Source organism: Primulina huaijiensis, chromosome 15 (genome assembly GCF_012295235.1).
Source record: "Primulina huaijiensis isolate GDHJ02 chromosome 15, ASM1229523v2, whole genome shotgun sequence".
NCBI lineage: Eukaryota > Viridiplantae > Streptophyta > Magnoliopsida > Lamiales > Gesneriaceae > Primulina > Primulina huaijiensis.
Genome location: NC_133320.1, coordinates 3341221 through 3366828, shown reverse-complemented (window position 1 = coordinate 3366828; position 25608 = coordinate 3341221). Strand labels below are relative to the sequence as shown.

Genomic DNA, 25608 nt, shown 5'->3' with positions numbered 1-25608 from the left:
TACAATTAATATTTCACCATCTTTGCAATTAAGAAACTGTTTTTGGTCATTTCAAAAAATATCCCTCTCAAAAAAAAAAAAAAAAAAACCATTTTCATTTTGTAAGCTGGCATATATTGGATTTTGGTCTTTTAATCAGTCGAATATAGGTATTTGTATAATAATTTGGTTTCTTTTGCTCTTATATTCCTTTTTTTGCCATGGTGCAGACATGATATTTCAGGTTTTAACATCATGTTATTCGAAGCTGGTCACTTGCCAGCAGCTAGAAGAGATTGATCATAACCGAAGGCATGAGCATACATAAAGCCTTAGATTTACTTAAGATTTCGGACAAAAAACAAGTGAAGCAAAGTTATCTTGAGCTTGATTCGAACATGTGGAGTTCATACGTATACGTCCATCCGCATATAGCATATTTATGTAGGTATGTATGTCAAAAATATTCTATATATATAATTATAATTTCACACATCCCATGCCAATAAATCATTGGTATAATTTTGAATTAATCGGGTCGAAATTTTGCAATGTTTACATAAATTAGTACTATTATTTTCACATAGTCGGGATTGATCAAGTGCAAACTGAGACTCGACATCACGTTGAATTTCATAATGTACGTACAGTTGGTCCCTAAATCATTTAATCCTTTGACAAATATGCAATAATGGCTTTGTAGACTTAAATCATTTCCCAATTGAAATCGAAATGATCTCATTTTATTAACAAGAAAAATCATTAAATTTGTATTTCTAATTTTTTTCCCTCTAAAATTATATAGTTCTCTCCCCTCCCCTTGAGTGTTATTTTATTTTTATGTAGGTAAGTTAATTTTTAGAAATAAGAAAAATTAATTACTAAGAAATTGTACGAAATATAATCCAGGCAAAAACTTGTGTGAGACGGTCTCACGGGTCGTATTTTATGAGACGGATATCTTATTTGGGTCATCCATGAAAAATTATTACTTTTATGCTAAGAGTATTATTTTTTATTGTGAATATCGGTAGGGTTGACCCGTCTCACAGATAAATATTCGTGAGACCGTCTCACAAGAGACCTACTCATAAATCTAAGTGTATTGTCAATTTAATTTAATTTGATACCCAAAAGGTCCGATGGAATCCTATGATGAGCAATGGGACAAACAAATTAGAAGGGCTCACATAATAGATTCCCTTCACCTCGGGCCGTCTAATGAGGAATCTGATTATTTCATTCCCAACTATGTATGAGCATCATATGAAAACATATGCTGCCATTATTACATTAATTAATTCAAAAATATAAACATAGGTCGAGTCGATCTTGTATGAAACAAAATAAATCTCGAGTATATGCATATTATGGTGTAATGGTCATGGGCCATGGTATAGCATGAGTCTCGGCCCATACCCACGCACCATTACGCATATGCGTAATGGTGCGTGGGTATGGGCTGCGTAATGGTGCGTGGGTATGGACCGAGGCTCATGCTATACCATGACCCATGACCGTTACATATGGTCTGTCAGATATTTGTTTTTAATGGGTTTTATGTAAAATTATATGTGGCTCATATCGCGTGTAGTTGATATTGTAATTAAATATCTATGAGATTTATAATTGTATTTCACTCGGTGTAGCATGAGCTCGATTTATATCGACGTGGCGAAAGTGGACGAATCAATGGGGGGTTTCTAATTAAGGGGTTGGTGTTGCTTTTGTCCAAGTGTGAGGATCTTTGAAGTGGGTGGTGGGACTCAAGGTTCATAAACCATGGCCTCAATGGAGACAAGAAAGACATTGCTTAGTGACAAGAATTTAGCACGTATAGCTTCTTCCATTGAATCATTATGGGACAAATGGAAGAACAAAAAAATAAAGAAAAAATAATTCTCGAGTAAGATAATTTCTGATGTTGCTGAAATCTGAGATGGTAGTTGGGAGGTTGGATCTTCACTTAGAGAACTCGGATAGGACATTCGAAATCTGGAAGTACAAACAAGAACGTTAGAAGGGGCTAGAAGGTTGTTCCGGCGTAGTCCCTCCGACGCTCAAGTCAGATAATAGAAAATTGAGAGAATAACGTGCGTAGAGTGAGTGAATATATGAATGCATAAACCATGAATGAAACCTGATATAATAATAAAGTCCTGATTTTGTAGGTCTAGATTTTTAGAATCTTGGACGAGATTAGATTAAATCTTCGCGGGCTTGACCTTTTTGGGTTTTATTTCTGCGATCTACCCGTTAATGTCTGAGTGGGATATCTCCTAGGCAGGAGCCCATCTACGATCTGGATAATGTTGGAGCTCGTCTCGGGATCTCGGCCGAATCATTCCCAATCGACACGATAACACAGACAAGGAGGTCAGCGGTGGAGGTCGGCCACCTCCTGATTGGCGAGGTTACGGACACATGGGAAGTCGGCCGAGATAACCTCCTACCAGCTTCGTGTGAATGAAGTGACCTCCTACCGGGCCCTGTCATGAAGATGACCTTCTTGAACTTTATGAATACTGGGCCTACATCCATCTTGGCTACCGAGAATGGGCTGATCTGGGCCAAACCGACCTCCAAGGGTATCAATTTCGTTCTAGAAATTCGACTTTTATTCAAATTCTCTTAAAATTCAGATGGTGTTGAAGGAGGTTTATATCAGTATTTGAGATAATGGTTCGAGAGATAGATTTCAAATAACTTTATTTTAGTAGAATTTAAATAATTTATACCAATTATTAAACAATTTCACCAAAAAAAAATGAAAATTAAATGAGGAATTCCGATCCTAGTTCATCAAATTCAAAATACCTACTAAACAAGTGTAATAAAATTAAATATTGGGTTTAAAACTCCTTTCATTTCAAATTTTTTGATCCACCGCATCTTTAGGCTATTTTTAGATCAATGGATTTGAGAAATTTTTATTTCAAATCGAAATCTCAAATCTATTATCTTTGTTTAACCTTAGATAGATGAATTTGAAATATATGGATTTCGATTATAGTTTTATTGTTAACAATGAAACAATAGATGAAATATTAAATTCATATCTTACTTATTTATACATTAGTTACAAAATATAGAATGAATTTTAAATGTCTCCATTATTGAGTTAACTTGAAATTTATCATCATTAACATAAAACACTATATAAACATGCAAGCAATGAATTTAAAGTATATGAGCTTACTTCTCTAAAAATATATTTCAAATTCATCAATCCAAATGCAACACAGAGAAAATGAATTATAAAATGAAAATTATTGTTGTGTTTATAATATTTTGTGAACATATTTGGATATTCACAAATAATAGCAGGAAAAAAATTGATCTTTGTTGTACGTTCATCTCTAAATGTCGAGAAAACTATCCAATCTTAATGAAAATAATTTAATTAATGCAACACAAAAGTTAAATTCGACTACATTGGAATCCAAGGATACAAAGATTCAATTGATANTTGGTACTCAAGTGGTTTAATATTTTAGCTCTACTACACTGACTCTTATCAATTGTGTAAACCTAAAAAAAATAAAAATTCTATATGTCGTTAACGATTTTCGTCTTTTAAATTGACATAAATTGGATTTTGGTGCTCGATTTGTCAAAAACATATCTTAATATAATAAATTGGTTTATTTTGTACTTTAGTTTTTCTATTGTCATACTAACATGATGCTAGATGTATCAGCAATAATTTGACGTTATGTCGATATTTCAGAAAAAAAAAATTTAATTTCTAAAAATCAGGCACAAAATTCCGCAATCAATTTCTTACCGAGAATATCAAACCAACATTAGAACAAATTTTTTTTTTACGTGGAAGTTGAAATTAAAATTCTAATTGAGGGTCGAAATATTTTTCTTTTCTTTTGGATTAATTCAATTTATAAAAGTATATAAATTTATAAGAAAAATCAAAATAAATAGCTAGAGCCAGATTCCCAGATGCTTTGTGGGCATGTTGCCAACGTTTGACAGATATTCCCTTTTGTTGTTGAGACAACAAAGGCAATATTGAAGTTTACTATGTATGCTGTCATTTTCACCATTTCTCCACTAAAAATTTTCAAATAAATTTTTATTTTTTTTAAAGATAAACGTATTTCATTATAAATTCTAGATTACTTAATTAGTGTTAGCTTTGGGCCATCCATTGGACCATTTCTAATTATGTATACTTGACACTTGAATTAGCATATACCATGTACGCTAGAGTTGAAATGACAATGAGTTCGATATGAGTCGGGTCCATTAAGACTTGATATCTGTCGAAATATCCATTCCGATACGTTAAAACTTAAGTCTATGCCAAGAGCGTGACTTAACAAGCCCACCCTAGCCACAAACTAGTCATTGTGCTTAATTTACATGCATGGATATTTACATTATATATCTACTTTTTAATCAATGTACTCATAAGTCATAACAAAAAATAAATAAAGTACATTGTATAAATATATATACATATACACACATATATATTAGTATTAAAATCCGAAGATCCGTTATCCGAATCAATACACTTTCTTCCTCATATCATATCCGTTTCAATCGGGTCAGATCTCAGTCTCGTATCCCTTAGAGTCAAGGCCCATAACCATCTTTATGCTAAAGGTTATGTTTATTATTTTGAATCCTCCAAAAATAATATTTTAGATATGACTTTTAATTGACGCTATCACCTTTGCCTTTCGGGTTTCGCCTTTTTTTTCTCCGTAAAATCCATTACTATCATCCTTATCAAGGTAGCTGATTTTATTTATTCATAAAAAATAAGGAAAAAAATCAATTACTTGTACATAAAAATGTTGGAATATTTTAAAGTTTAATGAATAGAAATTAAGAAAAAAAATAAAGATAAACTCATTCGATTGTTCCATACGCCAAGAAAGACGTTGAGGTGCTAGGAAAGGGAGCTCAAATGCAGGATGGAACAATCCAGACCACAAAGGAGGTGCCTCAACGTAAGCCCCTCTGTACCAGGAATTTTTCCAGACCTTTGGTGAAGGCGCCTATGCCTCTGTAAAGTAGCGTCTAGGCGCATGACGGCTCTTGTTAACGAAAAATTGAGAGTTTTCATGATGCTTTGCATCCAAACTGTGTCATTTGAAGGTTTTCATCTGACTTTTGAATGAAGGGACACATCAGTAATGAAACAACAAGTCCTTACACACACACGCACACACATGATCAAAGATTACCATTAAAGATTTTTGCATCAAATTTTTCTGAAAACCATTGCACTCATATTGCCTATCTTCTATTCATTTCTACTAAAAAGATAACACATTTCATTTCTGATTATTGTTCTTATAAATTATTACATTTGCAAGAGGAGTTGTTATATTTTGGAGGATGATTGTCATAAACTGAAGCATCAAGACGAGACAAATTATTCTTAACGAAAAAGTGTTCAACACTTATCTCAACTCTCAATTTATTGTAGATTTCATTTGTCACTTCAGGTTTTCAAGATATACTAAACAACAATAAGAAATACTTGGATTAAATATCCTACACAAACTCAATTGTTTTTTTAAATGAATTCCTTTCATCAAAATAGACATATATACTCCAAACATGGGATCATATGTCATTCATCAAAAAAATTATAAATCCATAAATTATTTCTGAATGAACATATATCCTTTAATTTTTTATGCTTATAATAATCATAATAAAATTTTCATTTTATATCTATATTATGGGTGGCGTTATTTCCAATCCATAATTTAGTAATTATACTTAATTTTAAATTTCTAGCAAAAGTTCAATTAATTGTTTTCTCTATGTCTTAAAATAATATTACCCCAGAACTGCACTTCTATTTTTTAACTATAGTATAGTTTATTACACCCAAAAACTATATTTAATTCAAATTTCAACATTTCTGCAATGTTAAAAAAATCATATTTAATAATTTTGTTTATAAAAATAAATACTGCTTGTTTATTATTTTTTTTTATCTAACGTTAAGACTTGATTTATGATTGAAATTTTGTGACTAATAGATTGTTTTTTTCTTATTGATTTCAAAATTATCATTTTTGCTATGTAAGTTGAATCGCTTTCCTATTTATAATATCGGTTGATTTAAATTAACTTAAAAAAATTAAGTTTTTAAGTCATTACTATAAATGAATAAAAGATAATACAAAAAAATACTATTTAGAGTAAATATATTATCGGTTGAATTTCATTTTTAGTTCTAATTTTTTTTATTATAGTTCTAATTTTTAAACATTATCTATTAATTTTCAATAACAACAAATTATAGATCAATATCGAATAAAGTAGGTTATATTAAAACAAGAATCGGGGAATTAAGATATACATATATTTATAGTTTTGATATATTGTATTTTGTCAATCTTCGTGTCTACCAATAGGATGTAACTCTCGACCGTTGCTCCTCGCGCACCTGTTGATCCTATTTTACACCGAATTACTAGTTTTCGGCAACTTTAATATGAAAATTGATTCGTGAGAACATCACATCATATGAAAGTTTTTGTGTACTTGGATACAGATTCTCTTGTGAACTTGAATTCAGTTATTTGAATTTATGGAGTTCAATAAATTTTTAAGATGTTTTTTATTGAATGAAAATTTGAGTATTTTTGTAATTAAATAAAAAATAGGAGGAGAACTCCAAATTGCTCACGGTCTTCGAAAAAATGAAGAAATGGAGGATAGGCGGAAGGCTGTTTGTTAATTGTCACCAAAAACGACGTCGTTATCTCTCTAGAATTCCACGTGAGACTATGGAAGGCAACCCAAAACCACCTAAGTTGTTTCAAAACGTGGTGGTTATGCGGCATGCAGACAGGCTAGACAACTCCGACCCGGCCTGGATCACGACGGCGGCGCGGCCTTGGGACCCGCCGCTTAACGATTCCGGCAGGGATCGGGCCTTTTCCACGGGTTGTAGTATACCGAGTCAACTTGGATTCCCGGTTCATAGAGTATTTGTCTCCCCATTTCTCCGATGCCTGGAAACCGCCAACGGAGTCGTCTCTGGACTGTTGGCCGTAACCGATAAGAGCAGAGACTCCATTGACGCTGTAAATGGTACCTCCAAAATCAAGGTTAGAAGCCGATCGAGCTAATTTCTTTTGTTGTGAAACCATTGGAGTTAGGTGTCTGCTGTGAATTTTTGTCTTTTGTCATGGAGGTTTAGTTGCAAGTTCCATAGAACAAAGCAAATCTATTATGTTCTATTACCAGCAGATCGATTCTCCCATTGGACCAGCCTCGATTTTTTTCCCAAAAAAAAAAAAAAAATTGGATCAGAAAGACAAATTTTATTTCTAGTTTCTTTACAAGCCGCGCATTCGATCAAATTTGTGGGTCCTTCACGATGTAAATTTACGATCAACAGACAAGTTTTCATTTGATCATGTAGTGTAATTCTTCACGTGGATTGTTTTTCTTGAGAAGCGTCTTGATTCCGAATGGGAGTATTTTCTTGGAGGACTTTTCAAAACCATCAAAATAATATTTTGATATTGAGGCATTTCCAGTTTAGGATTGTTTATCAAAGTTGTGAAAAAGGGTATTGAAATTTGTTTTAGCATTGATAGTTTCTTGTCAACAAATGTTGAGTTTAGTGCTTTGCTAATCTATTCGGATGACTCGAAAATGCTTCGCATCATTTCCTTCGCCGGCCCTCTATGGCTCGTAGCAATCTGTTCTCGAGCATGGCTCTTGATTCTTTGCGAAAATATTCTCCAGGTCTCTATAGAATACGGGCTGTGCGAGATGTTTAATCACATAGCCATTCGACGAAATGTTGCTCCCAATGATGAAATGTTTAGTTTCGAAATCTCAAAGTGTGAATCAGCTTTACCCACTGGCACAGTTGATCATAGTGTCGAACAGGTCTATGAGGAGGTAACGATTTTACGCGCATTTTTGTTTCGTCTTGTGCTCAAAATGATTTCATTTTTAAAGTGCAGCTACCAAAATGGGAAGAGCCGGTAGGAGTCGCCAGGGCTCGATATCTTCATGTCATCAGGTCTCTTGCTGATAAATATCATTCAGAGAACTTGTTGCTTGTGACTCATGGTAAAACACTGCAAATAGCTAGGTACATTTGTATGCCCTCCCACCTCTGCAAATTTATTGATCACCACATTTGCTCTCAGGCGAAGGAGTTGGATGCGCGGTTACCAAATTCGTCGAGGACGTGGATATTGTATGCGAAGTTGATTATTGCGCGTATTCGCACTTGCGTAGACCGATCTTTTTAGATGAAAACGAGTCATTCAAAGCTGGAGACTTTACTGGTTTACCCGAAGGTCAAGTTGGCTTGAAGTACATCTTGTTGAACAAAGAATCCGATGGTTTCGAGGAAAACTATGAATAGGCATTCCCTTTTTGGATAAAAGGTTTTGAATTTGAAAATAGTTATTGTAATTTGGACTTCGATTGATTTTAATTTAGGACAATCTGTTATTCATTTACCTGATTTCAGAATTTCTTGACATAAATTGAATTTAAAAATTGGGCCCTCGGACAATATGTTGTATTCAAATTTTTATTCTTCACCGATTAATGTTTTTCAAAATCAAATCCATGGAGTGTAGAGTATGGACTCAAATGTAAAAAGGCAGATATTTTAATAGTTAGAAGATTTTATTACCATAACCTTTCAAGTTAAAAATTTCAGAAAAATCTCAACACTATAGGTTAAATTTCAAGAGTAAGTCTTTCATAAGACGGTCTCAAGGATCTTTATTCGTGAGACGTATCAATCATGTCCATATTTACAATAAAAATTAATATATTTGATATAAAAGTAACAATTTTTCTTGGATGACCCATATGGAATATCCGTTTCACAAACTTGACCCGTGAGACCGTCTCACATGAGTTATCTCAAATTTCAATAGCAAGAAATTATTCCAGAGAAGCAAGAAACAAAAATTAAAAGAAATCTACTAGGAGAAAATAATTACCATTAATGAGAGAATTTTCAACAATCTTTATATAAATTTTCTTCAATAACTTTGGCGTTGTTAATTTTCTTATTTGATCAATTTCATCAACAAGCTCTAAATTTAGATGCTAATTGTTCAAGAAAAGCAAAAGAAGATCGACGAAATTAAAACCTTAAAACCATCCAAATAAAAAATGAATCAATGAAATGAAATAGAAAAAGTCTAAGTTGATGTAATTTTATTACATAACACGATAAATGTTAAAAGTCAAGTATAAGAATAAATTTTTGAAGCGTAAATATCAACACAAAAACTCATATGAAATCGTTTTACAGATTAATTTTGCGAGATAGATCTCCTATCCTACATGACCCATAAAAAAGTATCATTTTCATGCCAAAAATATTAGTTTTACCAACCAAAATATCAATCCCCTTGTCAACTAGGGAGTGCCTGTCTCGCTAGAAAATTGATTCATAGTTTTGAACTAAAAAAATCAGTTTTATGTTGTGTTAGTTTCTGACTTAATTTAAATGAAATCTAAAAATTGGTGGGATATTGAATCCACTTCTAGAAAAGTTATTTTGGTACAAATTACTATTAAAATAACTTATTTATCAAACATTGTCAACTTCTAATTTTCAACTTTTTACTTTTATTTTCAAATACTACCCATATTTGATTTTCTCCACTTCTAAAATTAATCACTTCTAAAACAACATATATTTTTTTTTATAAACACTCCCTTAGTTGGGTAGCCGATAAGGTCAACTGGACAATTCAACATCTGGTAAGTGGTACCTGAACCATATTTTTTTGGAATAAGAACCAACTGGATTGGGTAATCCCCTATCCGGTCCGGTCTGGTCGGATCTGGGTATCAATTAGCCGAACCGGAATGCCTATCCCCCTAATCACGGTATTTTAAGAAGTATCCAAACTTGTAAAACACAGGAAGATTAAAAGGAAACACCCATATGTTGACTGTAACAGGTACAAACGATGGTTGATCCAATGGGTAGAAATCTACTGAACGGGCAAAAGATCCATACTTTTTTGTGGGGGAGAAGGGGCAAGAGGACTTCATTTTTATCAGCATTCATCTGAAATTCGAAGCAAGACATGCGGATCAATCGTTCATAAAGATTAGTGTTGGATATACTGTACTTTAAAATCATTTTTAACATAATCAACGTATATTACTAGCACGGAAGTGCGGAGCTATCTTACATTAACAGGAAGCAAAATCTAACAGACTACCCCTTACTATTTACAGTGCAGCCTCTAAACTTAAGAGTGCACCAAGCCACCAGCATCATGGCTGCAAGTGCAGGCTGCCAAAGAAGATGAAGACGGATGATTCAGGCATATTACACAACTCAAACACCTTACCCACGAACATAGCTCGTGACAATATGGAAAAACCCAGATTTATGAACCAAATCAACCAAAACATTTTCAACTAACTTGGCTTCCAACTGTACTTGGACGTCTGTGGTTAGACATACTCCAAGCAATATGAACAAAATTGTGTGCCTGGCAGCAATATGTCATCAAGACAGTGGCTTTAAGGGACTGAATTCCAGAGGCAGGTTGCTTGCAATCTCTGATTAATGAGCTCTTTAGAAACTTTGTCGCTGCAGATACGAGAAATTCGAGCATGAAATGTTTTCTCACTCGTGGCTACTATGGTCGATATGGAATAATCTTTTTCACAAAAGCCCTCTTCCACAAGCCACTTATGTAATTCATATCTTGGTCTGATTCTTTTCTCTAAGTCGTAACACAGATATCCCGGGAAAACATCGAGATACTGAAAAGAGGATCCCATATCTTTGCAAAGGAAATCAAGCTTTTGTTTAAGAACTGTTTCTTGCTGGTTAAGAATATTAGCGTGCCTCAACATTGCACAAAGGCTAGAATATTCGATTCCACAGTTAAGAAGATAATTAAACCGTTGCTGAAGTTGGCTGCCGCTGCTGTTTAATTGAACAAAGGCTTTTACCGCAAACTTATTCTCTCCAAACCCTATGCTATGAAGGAAATTCAGCTTACCCATTGAGTGGAAGTGCGTTCTTTTAGCTTGTATTTTTATCAAGTTGTTTTCATAGATCTCGTCCAAGCCCTCTTCCGAATGGCGAAGAGTGTAGGTACTAAACAAAGAATGATCCCCATTTTTCATTTTCTCAAAGAACCACTCCCCAAGATCTAATGACCTCATGACATTGGGCAGATTCGCTATTTTATTCCTACCAAAAACATGAGGATACTTCTGCTCAAGAGATGTCAAGTCCTTTCCTATCAATCCAAAGTGCTCCAAAAATCCCTTCACCGAAATCAACTGCTTCTCCGTATCAAAACTGAAAATTTCACTTCTAGAGAGAAGAAAGAGCCCAATTTCATTCTTCCTAACATTCAGTTTACAAAAATATTCTATCTTTCTTACCAAAGCCTCTTCTGAGTAATCAACAAGAACCCTTTTACTCTTCCCTATCAACTCACCAACATTTCCAAATTCACAACACATGTCATACATCACCCGAATTTTTCTGCAAACCTCGAGCATAGCATCCACGGTATCCTCCACAGAACCAGCTAGACCGTAATCCACAAACGCAATTTTCATATCCTTCAACAAGTCATCCATCTCACCAGACAAAACTCGAGGCCACACCAAGCAAATACCAATCACATTAACACTACTAAGCCCATAACCATCTTTAATATCATTAAACCTCCTTTTCAAAACACATTTATCGAAATCCAAGATCAAGCATTCCTCTCTACACAACAAACCAAGTTTACACCAAGGAAAACCAATCCCCGCAAGAGCACAGGCAGAATCAAATTGCTTACAATCAGAAAGAAAGAAGTTCTTAGCAAGCATACAAGACAGAGGATTTCCATTTTCATCAACATTTAAGCCAATACTTTCCAAGAAAAGCTCAAGCTCATTAACAGGATGGTACCTGAGGAAACGCTGAAATGTCTTCGAGAAAGTAGAAGGTGAAAAGGGAATTTTGGAGACAATTTTACAGAGAGAATGAGGGGAACTAGTGGCTATATTCTCCGCGTAGACGAAGGGCATGGAGCGAGTTGTGTGCAGGTAGTCGATGAGGGCTGTTTGTGCTTCTTGAATGACTTTAGACCTGTGCCTCCATGGGAAATTTGAGAAGGGTTTCGGCAGCGTCGAGGTGGTGGAGAAGTGGCGAGACACTGTAATGGTGAAGACGGAGAAAACGGTGGTCGTGGCGGCGATGGTGGCGGTGGCGGTGGCGAGCCGGAGGAGCATAGTCAGTCAGTCATTGCTTTGAATACTAGAGGTTGGGGACAGAGAAATTTTGTCCCAAAACTTAAAATAAGAGAATTGCTCTGCCAGCAAAATTTGTTTAGTCGCTTATTTTGCATATTAACTACAAATTTATAATTAATTTGATTATAATTTATCAAGTTCTCGGATCCGAGTTTTGTAGCCCGTTAATCAAAGTAACGGGTCCGTATTAAATACAATTAGGACCAATGTAGAAGACCCAATTTATACATGGTCTGACTCAGTTTTCTATACGATCGGGGATATTTCTGTTAGACATCCGTGCACACTGTTATTAAATAGATGAGCATAGGGTTATCGAGCTTCCGGATTAAAAGCTCTCTGACTCGGATAGATATCTGAACAAAGATGAATAAAGTCATATTTGTATAAATTTTTTGAACAAATCTTCCATGATAAGAAAAGAATGACAAAGGGCAATGATATGGTATTTGAATTTATGAGATAACGAAAGATCAACAAAATCTAATATTCATGGTAACTTACCCTACTGAAAATATTTTCATACTAGAGTTCTTGTCATGCTAGAATTCTTACCATACAAGGTACATTCTTTCGACTTTATAAATACCAAATATTGTTTGAACTTTAATTCATTCACTCATTACTTACATGAACACAATTATATTTGGGTTTTAATTAATAATTTTTAAAAAAATGTAATTTAAAAAATAGTGTAGCTGGCGGTGTTTTGCAGGAATACTACAAAACGCCATGGGCAATAGTGGACACTGCAAAAGCCGCTTAAAGCAGCAGCGTGATACCCGAAACGAAATGCATTATTCATATATAAATAATCTATTCTTAGTTTATTTGTTATATTCAAAACCTTTACAATTTTTAAAATTACTAGTCTCATATTTCTTTCTTCCTTGCACTTCTTCAATCCAAAAATTTTCTGTCAGTTTATTTAAATTTTTCCTGTATCCGAAATTTCTTCTTCCAAAAGATAGAAATGCAGTGATCGTGTAGTGCAGTCATAGACAAATTACTACCTTTAAAATGCAATGATGATTATGCAAATCCCAACAAGTCGAGACATATATGTTGTCACTGACCAACTATATGTGAAACATCTATTCCAGTCACAATGTCACCATTAATTGTTAGAACCCAAATTATCGAAACATCTTGTAACGTCACAGTTGATTCACCACATCTAAAATGAAATATATGTGTCTCACTTTCCTGTCGTTCAACAAGACCAGTAATCAAATGATTGTCAAACACTCGAAAACCACATCGTAAAACCTCATAAAATCTCATATAATTTAAGTATACAATAATACAATTGTGTAAATAATTTCTAACATATAACATTCAAACTATATTTTCTGATCTCTTAACTCTTCGAATATCATCAAACCGTTGATGACATATGTGTTGCTTGTAAGTAGAAAACACTAGAATCTTTTGGACTTCGATTTTTTGTCATTTTGAAATAAGTTGTCGAAACAATAAGTTAGTACAAAATATTCTAATAAGAAATGAAATAATACATAAAAAATAAAAATTTAAAAGTTATTAAGCATAAATTAAAAAAATAATATAAAATTTAATATATGTACGAAATAAAAATTCAATCTTCACTTTTCGTATAACAAATACTTGTTCTTGTATTGACAAATACTTGTTTTTTTTTCTTTTTTTGTGTGATTATTTTACTCTTCATTCACTTTATTTATAGTAAATATTTCAGCAAATTTCGCTGAAATTATTGAACCTACAATGTCCGCTTATACCTACAGCTGATGCTGCAATGTGCTTAAAAAGATGCAGCCGCAACTGGACTCTACAATATTTGCTGGGTCCGCCACAAATGGTGGCGTTTTGCAATATTACTGCAAAACACTATTACTGCAAAACGTTATCATATACGCTTATACTTGTCAAATTGGGTTAGGCCCGTCGGCCGGCCCGCCCCGCTATAAAAATTGAACGGGTTGGATTGATAAAATAGCAGCCCGTTTGGAGGCGGGCCAAATGGGTTGAGCCCGTTTGGGTTGCGGGTCAAGACGGGTCGAGCCCAAACGGGGCGGGCTGGCCCGCCAAATTAAGATAAAATTTTATATTTTTAAATTTTATATAAAAATTGGAATAAGTTTCATTTGCCTTCATGTCTTAGAACAAATATATTGATAATTTACTCTTAGAACAGATATATATAAAGAAAATAAAAAGAGAGAAATTTACAAATATACATAAAGAAAACAAAAGGGAAGAAATTCTTGTAAATTTTATTCATGAATCTCAAAATAATTTTTAAGCATAAAAGTTGTTTGTGAACCCAAGAGCGGTTTCGTTTGAAGTCCGACGAGTTGCAGTGAAATTTTGTGGACTATGTGTATTGTTGAAGACATGATATTTTTTAATTATGTGTATTGTTGAAGATATAATATTTTCTAATTATGTGTATTGCTGAAGACATAATATTTTTTAAAATTTACAACCGTCTCTTTCCTCGACTTTATGTTCTCTTCCATGTCTCGATCTTCATGTTTGGTTTAAACACTTTACTTTTTATGGATTATGTTGTATGATTTCTTAATTTCTTTTTTCAATATTTTTAAGTATTTTATGAAACTATTTGACTGAAATATATTTTTCTTCTATGTTTACTGCGATAATGTTTATCATTTTTTTCTTAAAAAAAATAAGCGGGTCGGCCCGCCTAACCCGCGGCCCAAGATGGGTTGGGCTGGGTTGATCATTTAGAGGCCCGCCCCGCCCCGCCTAATGGCGGGTTGCGGGCTGGCCCGCCCCGCCAGCCCGTTTTGACATGTCTATATACGCTATTTTAATTTTTTTTTAAAAAATTAATAATAAAAGAAAAACCTATAATATTCAAACTCCTAAGTTTGCTATTCGGATTAACTTAAGCATCGGAGGAAACACACCGAAAATAAAGAGATCTTTTTGAGGGCATGTTTATATGAAAGAATTGTTGCATAGAGGGAAATATTTTTCTATACAAGTTCTCGGACGAGAGGTCATTTTGAAGGCATGTTTATCATATCACTAAATCAGCTTTTGTCTTATTTTTCGGTTATCCATCCGTCAGAGAAAATTTTCCATTACTATCTCAATGTATTTAAACTGTTACCCGTCACACCTGCTTCAACTTGCGTGGCAAAAACATGGTGTAATTGACCCTTAATTTTTATCACTTACCAAGTCGATATAATATATGATTGAAATTGTTATAAGTAACAAATACACACATGCCTCAGCACTTTGTATTACAAGTTGAGATACATTCTAACCTAATTGGTGTGTGTCTGCTAAAACCACAAACTACTCAAAATAGCTTTGTTAGTATGACGCCACAATAGAGTTAACATCAAGTGAAGATTATGTCAAGAGTGAAAATGATCACAAACTCGTGACAACAGAAGATTTAAATTCAAAGTGAACAGTTTTTGTGCGTTAAATACATGTCAACCGACATCAGGGTATTTGGCGTCTAAACAGTGTTTACTTTGTCAGCGAGAGATCGCAAAATGCATCCCAGACCAGCTCTCTCCGTCAGTTTTTCGTGAATTCTTAAGCATTGATCGCAGGTGGGTCGATCTCCGGTGGACAAACCTCGATATAAATATCTATAAAAAATATTGCAGGTTTCTCTCATATCCCAACCAAAAAAATAATGGTATATAGCAACTAAAATAAAACAACGGCAACAATTGCACATTATTGAGATGTAACACAAAAAAGATATCAATATCATCTGCCATGAAGTCAAGACCACTGATCAGGTGTATATTGATTGGAAGAAGTGGAAAACTAGCACTACCAAGATTCGATATTATAACATACACCTGCCCAGCCCTTCAATGGCGTTTGGGACCTCTACTTACATTCTGTAAACGTACTGGCAACAAAATCACAGTTCCTTAGTTGTAAAAATAAATTATATGTGTCAGCTCCACTACCTCGATGAGTAATAGCCAATTTCTGCCTTTCAATTATCAACTCGTAAAGGAATAATGACTCTCTTTTCAAGAATAATTTTCGTTCTGTTTTACAGATTAGCAGTGTTTTTAAGTTATGTAACAAACGAATAAGAATTGTAAAAGATTTGGAGAGAGAAAACCTCCAATCTCTTTACACGAAAAAACCTGTTAGCAATTGAGCATGGATATAATTAAAACTTTATTCATCAGTTTCATTAATTTATCAGATATAAGAAAGGTAGAAGATAATATAAACTCATCCAGATATAAGCAGTTAATATGAAGTCATCCAGCATTTTGACTTGGCGTTTTAGTTTTACACAAATTTTATAGATTTTTAGGCCTTTCGATTTTCGTGATGCAATTCCGGCCCTAGGTGACGTGAAAGTTCAACAATATCTGTTCGACATAAACCAGATTACAGTCATAAAATTTTCTGTTGGGAATTTCAAATGTAAAAAACATCGTCTAACCTAGATATCTACTTTCTTACACAAATATTTGAAGGCCAAATGACACACGGCCATAAAAACTTGTTACCGTAGCATCTAGCATGCATTCATCAGTCTATTCAGCACAAAAGTTAGGAGTCCTCACTGTCGCATTGTCTCTCTACTACAAATTAAATATTTTTTTTATTGTCAGGGCAACTACCACAAATATATTCAAATATCCTCCAGTTAAGTTTGTTATTGAGATCAAAAAAATTAATTCAAAAAGTAATGTGATTTCTAGTTAAAGAGTTATTTTTTTCCGAAGAGACAATTGCTAAGTGATAGAAATGCTGCAGTATCAAATTTGTACGATTCCAGAGCAACAAAATCATACATCATAGCATACTCTCCAAGTATAAGGTCTTATTCTATTTCCATATGAACCAAACAGCCCATAAATCCTCAAGACAAGATACTCCCAGGCAAATCTACAATTGAAATAAATCCAGAGCATTTTCTGAAACTGTCCTGTAATAATTCCTAACATAGCAACCCAGAAATTTAGAATGAAAATTTTATACCAATTCATCATAGCATCAGTCATCAAGAAAATCACTATTCAAAAAAATTTATAAGGTCACAAAGCATCAATGTCTGAAAAACAATTACAGAAAAGGCCAACAGAGCGAAGAAAAGGGAGAATGACTTACTTCATTAGAATGTCATAGTACTCAGGATCGAGAGAAGAGAACAAGTTATCCACATCTTTTATTGCCATTATCGCCCGATGCACCACTATCCAATTCGCAGACTTAAGAAATTAACACGAAAAAAAGAAGAAGAAGAATCAATATCACTTTCCCCCAAACTACACAAGACCAACAACCACAAACACGTAAATCAAACGTGATAATGTCAGCTAATCTATAGCTATCTTAGATTATCAAATGAAACTATGTATGCACTAATTGAAATAAGAATCGAAGATATTCAATGAAGTCCCAAACTTGGTATTCGAAAAATCATCTAAAGCAGCACTATTAAAAGAAATTCACATCTACGTAAGAATGTCAAATCATATAAAATCAATAATTCCAAAACCCACAGCCAAAAAATCACTAAATCTATAAATTCACATATACTACATAAGAATCTTATATCACATAAGATGAACAATAGCAAAACCAATTTGTCAATTCCCAACAAAATCACATCTACTCGATAATATAAAAGGAAATCATTCAAGTATAACCTTACACCGCTCGTCCTTGGTCTTGGGAGGAGACCCTTCGAGAGCTGTCTTCAAAGCTTCCACTGGTTTATACCTATAATTCCAGCAAAAAGCAAAAAAAAAAATCACAAAAAAGACCCAATAATCTGTAAGAAAGTAGGTAGAATCAAATACTACTGTTTGAGTAAGCTTTCGATTTTGCGAGACTTGTGCTCGATTCTGGTGATGATGGCTTCCGTGTTATCTGCTTCCACAAATTCCGCCATTTCTTATTCTCAACACAACAGAGCAAATGAAGCGAAATCGCAGCAAACAACATTTCTCAGCTATTAATTATTAATTAATAAAATTAAAACAGAGTAATTAAATTGCCCCTATAATTAAATAAATATCCTCTTGTAGTAATTTAATTTAAATTGAATAAAAAATAGAGTAGGTTTTTGTTGGGAGGCAAAAACTTGTGTGAGACGGTCTCACGGGTCATATTTGTGAGACGTATTTCTTATTTGGGTCATCCATGAAAAAGTATTACTTTTTATGCTAAGCGTATTACTTTTTATTGTGAATATGGGTAGGGATGAGGCCTACTCTTTGTGAGACGGTTTCACGAATCTTTATCTGTGAGACGGGTCAACTCTACCGATATTCACAATAAAAAACAATACTCTTAGCATAAAAAATAATACTTTTCATGGATGAACCAAATAAGAGATCCGTCTCACACAAGTTTTTCTCTAAAAAATAACTTCTTATAGTAATTTAATTTAAATTGAATAAAAAATTATTCAATATTTCATTCAAATTAAAGAGTAGGTCTTTCATTAAACGGTCTCACGGATCTTTATTCGTGAGACGGATCAATCATGTCCATATTTAAAATAAAAATTAATATATTTGACATAAAAAGTAATACTTTTTCGTGGATGACTCATATAGAATACTCGTTTCACAAAATTAACACGTGAGACCGTCTCACAAGAATTTTTGTGCAAATTAAAATGTCATACTACTTTTCGATTGATCGGCTATAGAATAAAATAAAATTAGATTAATTTTTTTCATTATTTTTTATTCAATTTAAATTAAATTGTAACTAGCTCACCCAAATCAACATCTATAGAATAAAAGACACCCAAAAATATTCTTCCTCTGAATTTGATATATATTTTCGCCATTTTCATATTTCAAGTATTGGATTCAAAATTACTTTTTTTTTTTACAAAATTTAAATATCAAGATATTTGATAATTTGATTGATCAATCTCTTGATACTCATCAGTTGTTCATATAATACAAGTGGAGTATCAATCCATATAACCCAAAAAAATAAACGAGTCAAAAATCGACTCTAAATATTGTGAATAGTATGCAAACTTCCAAACAATGTATTTTTTGATTGAATTTGACTTTAAAAAAGTTTCAACATTTTCAAATATGTTCGAATTTGATATTTTTTTAAATATAAATCAGATATTTTTTAAATTAACACGAAAAACTCAGCTCGATTCAATTCATTTGTAGCCGTTAAAATAATTTTTTTAATTCAAAGTTAACATTTTGATTGTGATTTATTGTGTTTTGTTTTTTTTTAAAATAATATTATTAAGGGGAAAATAAATTGGACAAACCTGGGTAAAAAAATTGATAGGAAAAAAAAAACAGCCATTATAAGTGTAAATTTTGATATTTTTAAAAATAAAATAAAATTCAGATATTTCTCTCTCCTCTGGAAATCAGCATTGTCGCATTGCTTAGAATGCGTCTTTAAGTTATACACTACTGTAATGCACTGATAAATTAATTCATTGTCAACTAAGTGTAAATTGTGGAATCTTCCTGTGGTCGAGCGACAATGGATGCACTTCTTCCAATTGTAGGATTCTCGGTGGTAATCGGAACTCTGATCGCATTTTTAATCTTTGGTAATTATTTTCGGAAGAGAAAATCCGAAATTCAGTCAATCGTGAGACCCGAAACGTTCAACCCGGATTTGAAGACGAAGCCAACGGTGCCCAAGAAGTTGCAGCAGAAAACCCGTGCGCATTCTCATGCCGCAGATAAGGTAAAGAACAGTTTTTTTGCCCTTTATTCTGGTTAAGTCTTGTGATTTTGTGCAATTTGATCTGTGTAAATAGTTAGTTGTTTCTGTTATTGTGAAATGGGAACTACAGGATGCAAATAAGAAGCATCATCCGCTGGATTTGAATACATTGAAAGGGCATGGTGATGCAGTCACGGGGCTGTGCTTTTCACCTGATGCACGGAGTTTAGCGACTGGTGAATGGCTATTTATCCTTGATTTTACTTTTTACTGCTCTTTGTTACTGTGTAGTCGTGGAAATATGTTTACTGCCCCTGCCCTTTTGTTCAAAAATTATACTTTTTTATGGTTTGGTTATTTGTGCAATGTTGTTTGATTTCCTCCGTGGGTTGCAATTTTTCTGGGTTATTCTTTGTTAGTAAGAAGGAGGCTTCTATGGTTTCAGCTAAGTAGAGAAAATGATTGGCAGTGGAGTTTTTCCTTTTTGCTTGGTCTCTGATGGTTGAACGAGGTTCATATATCTGAAGGTGGAATATTACACAAAGCATTCATGACCTATTCTAGGAAAGTCAACTATAATATCAATCAGAACTAATCGATCAACTAATTTCTTGATTCTAATAAATTCATCTAGAAAGGAAAAAAGAATAGTACAGTATATTATGTACCTGCTAAATATTTTAAAGAATAAATTATTTTACATTAAATTGTTTCAAAACTCCCTGATCTTTTTGTGCATCTGATGGAGATTTTGTAAATCTGTCGGATTTTTTTTTTTAAAATTTTTGAATATATTTTACAAGTTTATGCTCGTGTGCTTTGTATGACATCCACTTGTTTGTGCTGTTGTTCAAGCATCAATTCAAAAAAGAAAAAACCTCCGGTGATGTGATTAATATCCCAGGAGCACTGTTCTCAATCTGCACGGTTGATTCCGAGTATCTCTCACTTCACCGTGCTATCGGATATCGCTAAGTGTTTTTTATTATAGGAAAGTTTCCATCGGAGTTGTTTGGAATTGGGGAATATTGTTTTTCGGTCTTTTAACTCGTCTAGAGTTTTGTCATTTCTGACTTAGAATCTTGGTCTGGTCGAAGTCGTCAAGTTATTGAATAGTACCTTATAAATTGTTTGCCAGCTTGTGGAGATGGTGTTGTCAGAGTGTTCAGGTTGGACGATGCTTCAAGCAAAAGTTTCAAGTATGAATCCTGCTACCATTCTCATGAACTGTTCCTTAGCACAAGCCTCATAATTTAGTATGGTCTTATTATTCATATTATATAATTTTAGGTTTCTGAGAATAAACTTACCTGCTGGAGGTCATCCAACTGCAGTTGCATTTGCTGATGATGCATCCTCTGTGGTAGTGGCTTCCCAAGCACTTTCCGGATCATCTTTGTACATGTATGGAGAAGAAAAGGCAAAAACAACTGATGCGCAGAGGCAACTGACAAAACTCCCTCTCCCAGAAGTCAAATGGGAACTCCATAAAGTTCATGAAAATAGGGCCATTATCACTCTAATTGGAACTAAAGCGACGCATGGAAGCGCTGATGGAAGTGCACTTATTGCATCGTGTTCTGAAGGTATCTTTTCATGTATGTGTTTTTAATTAAATTGCTGCACGATTTTTATTGTAACTCCTAGAAATTCTCACTACCACGGCACTCATCCAATGTTGTTAATAACTTGGTTATTTTTTCCTGTGCAGTATATCTATGTTGCTTCATAAGATTGTTATTGACCTGGGGAGACAGAGATAAAATGCATTATTAATTTCCAACAAGTGCGTTGTCAGCATTTTTAGTTCCTCTTTTTTCCTTTGCTCTTGTCTATGTAAAGCACTAATTGGCCTGGCCAACACAAATTAGTGAAGAAATATGGACTGATATTTTTTAGAGTGGGTGGTTTTGGTGTCCTAAAATACCCTTAAATAAATAATTTAACTCCACAGATATATTGACAAAAAGGGATTATAAAAGGAAAGTAGTTGGTTGGAGTTTGGTTATTAATTATTCTGTTTTCTCTTGTTTAACTAGCTTTTCTAGGGAATTGAAGGAAGTACAATTCCTTGTGCAGAGGCAACTCTGGTAAAATTATAGCATATCATATATATTAAATTTCTATTATGTTGCTTTCGTTCTTATTTGCTCGGCAACTTAGTCATTTCTCTGCTAAATCATTTTGGGGTCGTAACATATTACCATATATATTTTCCTATGGGACAACTTTTGCATTTGTGGTTGGCTAGTGCAGGATCACGAAACTGTTTTTCTAGATATACTTCCACTCTTATGTTAAATAAGAAATTACTGCTCTCAAAATGATATTTCTGCGTGTTTTTAATTTACCTTTTTTCCCCTTCAGGCACTGACATAAAACTCTGGCATGGAAAAACCGGGAAGCTATTGGGAACTGTTGATACAAATCAGCTAAAAAATACGATGGCCACTATATCTCCAAATGGGCGGTTCATCGCGGCAGCTGCTTTTACTGCAGATGTGAAGGTAATGTTATTTGTTCAGTCGTGTGAACTTCATGACTAGTGCTGTGAGCAGTGATTTTTGTTTGTAGATATAAGTCCGCTTCATAACCATCCAAGTTTATCATAAAACTTCTCCGGAAAATGTTTGTATTCACGTTTTCACCGCGCTTTACTTTTTTTTCCATCCCGTAGAAAAGAATTGCGTACATCACCTTATTTTATAGTGCAACTATTTATTTTATTACCATTGAAAGTGTCACTTAATGGTACGCCATCTGAATTTTTGTGTGTCGAAACTTTCTGTTACCTGTATTAGCTTTATCTTACAGGTTTGGGAAATCGTGTATTCAAAAGATGGTTCGGTCAAAGAGGTTCTGAAAGTTATGCAGCTCAAAGGGCACAAGGTTGTATACCATCTTCATGCGTACTATATGTTATGCTTAATGCTTTTGTGCTTATTGTTTTTATTTGTTGGCTCATAGTTTATCAAAAGCGTCTTTTCAACTGGACTAAATGCATGCATTCATTCTCAATTTATATATATTTTTATGTTAAATGCATTTTTGTTTCAGTTCAGTTTGTTATGCTGGTTTCCGTAATAATCTTTATTGACCAAGTTTACTTGGTTCTGATGGTTTTAACTTTTTTGGGTCATTTTCCAGAGTGCAGTTACTTGGCTTTGCTTCGATCCAAAGTCGGAGAAAATCCTAACAGCATCCAAGGATGGCTCAATAAGATTATGGAATATCAATGGTAGGATTAGTTTTGCAGTCTACGTCTGGTTTGATAAATTTTTGCTAATGAACCAACAAACTGTAGCATTTAGGTATTTAAGATTAAAATTAAGATTAAGAATATTCTATACATTTCTAGGTCTGTATTTTTGCCTTTTATTCGTTGAGATTTATGGATGTGTTTCTTTCACCATAAAAAAAGATAGATAGCTGAACCCATGCCAATTGTAAAATTAAATTGTCACAAAAAATTGTGTATTTTACAACGAGTGATTTTGAAGCCAATACTACTTGTTCTTTGACCATATATTGTGACCTTAAGTTCTTTGACCATTTATTGTTGACCTTAAGTTACTACATCTTTACTTTTAATGATAATTTGGAAAATAATATGTCTGCTGACTAATGGCTGTTACATGAAGTTCGGTACCATCTAGATGAGGATCCAAAAACTCTAAAGGTGTTTCCAATTCCTCTTCATGATGTAAATGGCGCGACTTTGCACTATGATCGCCTCAGTCTTTCTCCTGACGGAAAAATATTGGCAGCAACTCATGGTCCGACGTTGCATTGGCTATGTGCTGAGACTGGGCAGATTTTAGACACAGCTGAAAGAGCCCACGATGGTAAACCTTTTTTCTATGGTTCTAACTTTTATTTTTCGTTTTGTTATGCATTGCATAGTTGTATCCTAGGTTTTCCTATTTGTAACTTCTGGAAATTGCAGTACCATTTTATCTTTTCCGAGTTCTATTTCACGCACACTCTTCAACCTTGAATTATGCACAAAAAAAAAAAAAAAAAACCTTGAATTATGCACAATGGAAGTTTTTATCTGTTGCGTATCAGTCGACTTCCAAAGTATAATCATGCACAAAAAAGCCTTGGTATAGTTTTTTCCCCATCAAATATTTGATTCAATCATGTTTTAACGCAGGTGATATTTCAGACATGTTGTGGGCACCCACATCTATTCCAACAGGTTGGTACTTGATGGATGTTCTTTTTTTTTGTTACTATAATTCACTTTTTCTCAAAAATAAAAGCTGGTATTTCCTCGAATCTTTAGACGAAAGCCTCTGGGTTTTTGGGAGAAACCACAATGAGTGTTATTTAGAATCTTTATGGTTCCGACACACGAAGGAAGCTTTAAATTTTTTTTTTTTGGCACTTGCAATTTATACATATATAAATAGATTTACCCTTGTTTTTCTTGTGCTATATTTGTAGAAAATAATAAGCAGCAGCTGGTTCTAGCTACGGCCGGCATTGACAAGAAAGTGAAGTTGTGGGCAGCCCCACCTCCTCCCTCTTGAGAGAAACGTGCCGGTGGACTGTTCCTGCTAATATCATGGAAACGTAAGCAGAAGGCAAAGCATATTTACACATATTCGTGTCAAAAGTTTTTTTAAACGGAAGATCACAGGCTTTAATTCTTCCGCTATCGCCTTCAGAAGAAGGCCGAAGTGTTCGAGAGCAGATCCAGACTTCTAGAAAATTTTGAGCTACTAGTTTGACTCAATACTTTTGTTTACACTCGAAAAGATGGCGAGCTTATGACTTCTGATCTCAGGAGATCGTTTTCGGTGCCTCAACGTAGCTCATGTTTGCATAGACTGTATCCAAAAATGTTGCGTTGTGAAAGCAATTTTGAAACATTGAATTTCTCTTAGAAATGCTCGTGTTTAAAAGCAAATTATAAATCTCATAAATTACATTTATATAATCTTATACATTTATATATCAGGAAATAGTATTCTACATAGATGATACATGAAAGACAGAATTTCATTCCCATCAGCTTCTCCCTCCTTTTTTGCTGTCGTGATCATGAAAAATCACCACAAAACGCTCGTAACGCCGATTTAAATCATCCAAGAGATGAGGAGTAAATAGTAATTAAACGTCCATGATGAAAGTCCTTTTCGTTTGTATTTCGTTAGAAATGATAAATTTAACAAAATTAAATATCTTTTTTTTTCTTTTTGAAAACAAATATCTTACTATTAGAGTGCTGAAAGATTTGGCATAGTGCTTTTAGCTTCTTTTTTTTCCCCAAAAGCTTCCAAGTAACATAATGTAAGTTACATGATATAGACTCTTCATACATCTAAATTCTAAAATGTAATTTGCTTCATCCAGACAATACATCGACCTGTCCTTTGAACAAAGGGTCGGCGAAGGATGTCAGTGTTAGAGTGCCTCTAGACTTCAATAACTACGGTTAAGAGCATAAAAGTTTGTAGCTGATATCATGCAGAGCACACATCCCCTTTTACTTTCATCATAAATACACCTACTGTGAGATGGACACAACTAGCACAGGCAGACATATCGTTATAGTCTGGCAAAATAGTTCTGTGAACTACTCCCTGGAATTTATTGGATCACAAAACCAAGTCAAGAAAGCAGCAGGCACATATCGAAAACTTCTCCGTTTAGCAGGCGCATATCTGCTCTCAGTGA

At 33.9% G+C, this 25608-nt stretch overlaps 4 protein-coding genes across 7 annotated transcripts; 2 read left to right on the top strand and 2 right to left on the bottom strand.

Annotated features, from left to right (window-relative positions):
• Positions 1-6641: 6641 nt before the first annotated feature.
• LOC140959675 (uncharacterized) lies at positions 6642-8512 on the top strand. 3 transcript variants are annotated; one of them, XM_073417622.1, is made up of 4 exons: positions 6642-7079; positions 7726-7872; positions 7950-8058; positions 8139-8512. In XM_073417622.1, exons 1-4 carry the CDS (start codon positions 6669-6671, stop codon positions 8357-8359), a joined length of 888 nt encoding a protein of 295 aa, XP_073273723.1. In that variant the 5' UTR covers positions 6642-6668; the 3' UTR covers positions 8360-8512. The 3 variants fall into 3 exon arrangements, with proteins under 3 accessions (XP_073273723.1, XP_073273724.1, XP_073273722.1); XM_073417623.1 differs by having other exon boundaries at positions 7726-7884; positions 7950-8008; XM_073417621.1 differs by having other exon boundaries at positions 7726-7884.
• A 1457-nt stretch (positions 8513-9969) lies between these two features.
• LOC140960364 (transcription termination factor MTEF18, mitochondrial) lies at positions 9970-12300 on the bottom strand. The gene is given in 2 exon segments (XM_073418614.1): positions 9970-10575; positions 10577-12300. Coding segments are annotated over 2 exon segments (1833 nt in total). The 5' UTR covers positions 12226-12300; the 3' UTR covers positions 9970-10391.
• A 3021-nt stretch (positions 12301-15321) lies between these two features.
• Positions 15322-18214, bottom strand: LOC140958503 (actin-related protein 2/3 complex subunit 5A). 2 transcript variants are annotated; one of them, XM_073415961.1, is made up of 4 exons: positions 18060-18214; positions 17904-17976; positions 17362-17462; positions 15322-15863 (listed from the first exon to the last, which is right to left on the bottom strand). In XM_073415961.1, exons 1-4 carry the CDS (start codon positions 18146-18148, stop codon positions 15728-15730), a joined length of 399 nt encoding a protein of 132 aa, XP_073272062.1. In that variant the 5' UTR covers positions 18149-18214; the 3' UTR covers positions 15322-15727. The 2 variants fall into 2 exon arrangements, with proteins under 2 accessions (XP_073272062.1, XP_073272063.1); XM_073415962.1 differs by lacking the exon at positions 15322-15863 and adding an exon at positions 16874-17139.
• Positions 18215-19689: 1475 nt separating this feature from the next.
• On the top strand, positions 19690-24857 carry LOC140960164 (uncharacterized). The gene is made up of 10 exons (XM_073418315.1): positions 19690-19944; positions 20054-20159; positions 21062-21122; positions 21214-21509; positions 22291-22430; positions 22738-22812; positions 23071-23161; positions 23565-23768; positions 24080-24124; positions 24373-24857. Exons 1-10 carry the CDS (start codon positions 19735-19737, stop codon positions 24456-24458), a joined length of 1314 nt encoding a protein of 437 aa, XP_073274416.1. The 5' UTR covers positions 19690-19734; the 3' UTR covers positions 24459-24857.
• Positions 24858-25608: the final 751 nt, after the last annotated feature.

Coding starts and splice junctions, on each gene's coding strand:
- LOC140960164 (XM_073418315.1), top strand. CDS start 19,735: ATGGATGCACTTCTTCCAATTGTAGGATTCTCGGTGGTAATCGGAACT. Junction 23,769..24,079: donor AGCTGAAAGAGCCCACGATG/GTAAACCTTTTT, acceptor GTTTTAACGCAG/GTGATATTTCAGACATGTTG. Junction 24,125..24,372: donor ACCCACATCTATTCCAACAG/GTTGGTACTTGA, acceptor CTATATTTGTAG/AAAATAATAAGCAGCAGCTG.
- LOC140958503 (XM_073415961.1), bottom strand. CDS start 18,148: ATGGCGGAATTTGTGGAAGCAGATAACACGGAAGCCATCATCACCAGA. Junction 17,977..18,059: donor ATCGAAAGCTTACTCAAACA/GTAGTATTTGAT, acceptor CTGGAATTATAG/GTATAAACCAGTGGAAGCTT. Junction 17,463..17,903: donor CCAAGGACGAGCGGTGTAAG/GTTATACTTGAA, acceptor TAATTTCTTAAG/TCTGCGAATTGGATAGTGGT.
- LOC140959675 (XM_073417621.1), top strand. CDS start 6,669: ATGAAGAAATGGAGGATAGGCGGAAGGCTGTTTGTTAATTGTCACCAA. Junction 7,885..7,949: donor TCGAACAGGTCTATGAGGAG/GTAACGATTTTA, acceptor TTTAAAGTGCAG/CTACCAAAATGGGAAGAGCC. Junction 8,059..8,138: donor CTTGTTGCTTGTGACTCATG/GTAAAACACTGC, acceptor ATTTGCTCTCAG/GCGAAGGAGTTGGATGCGCG.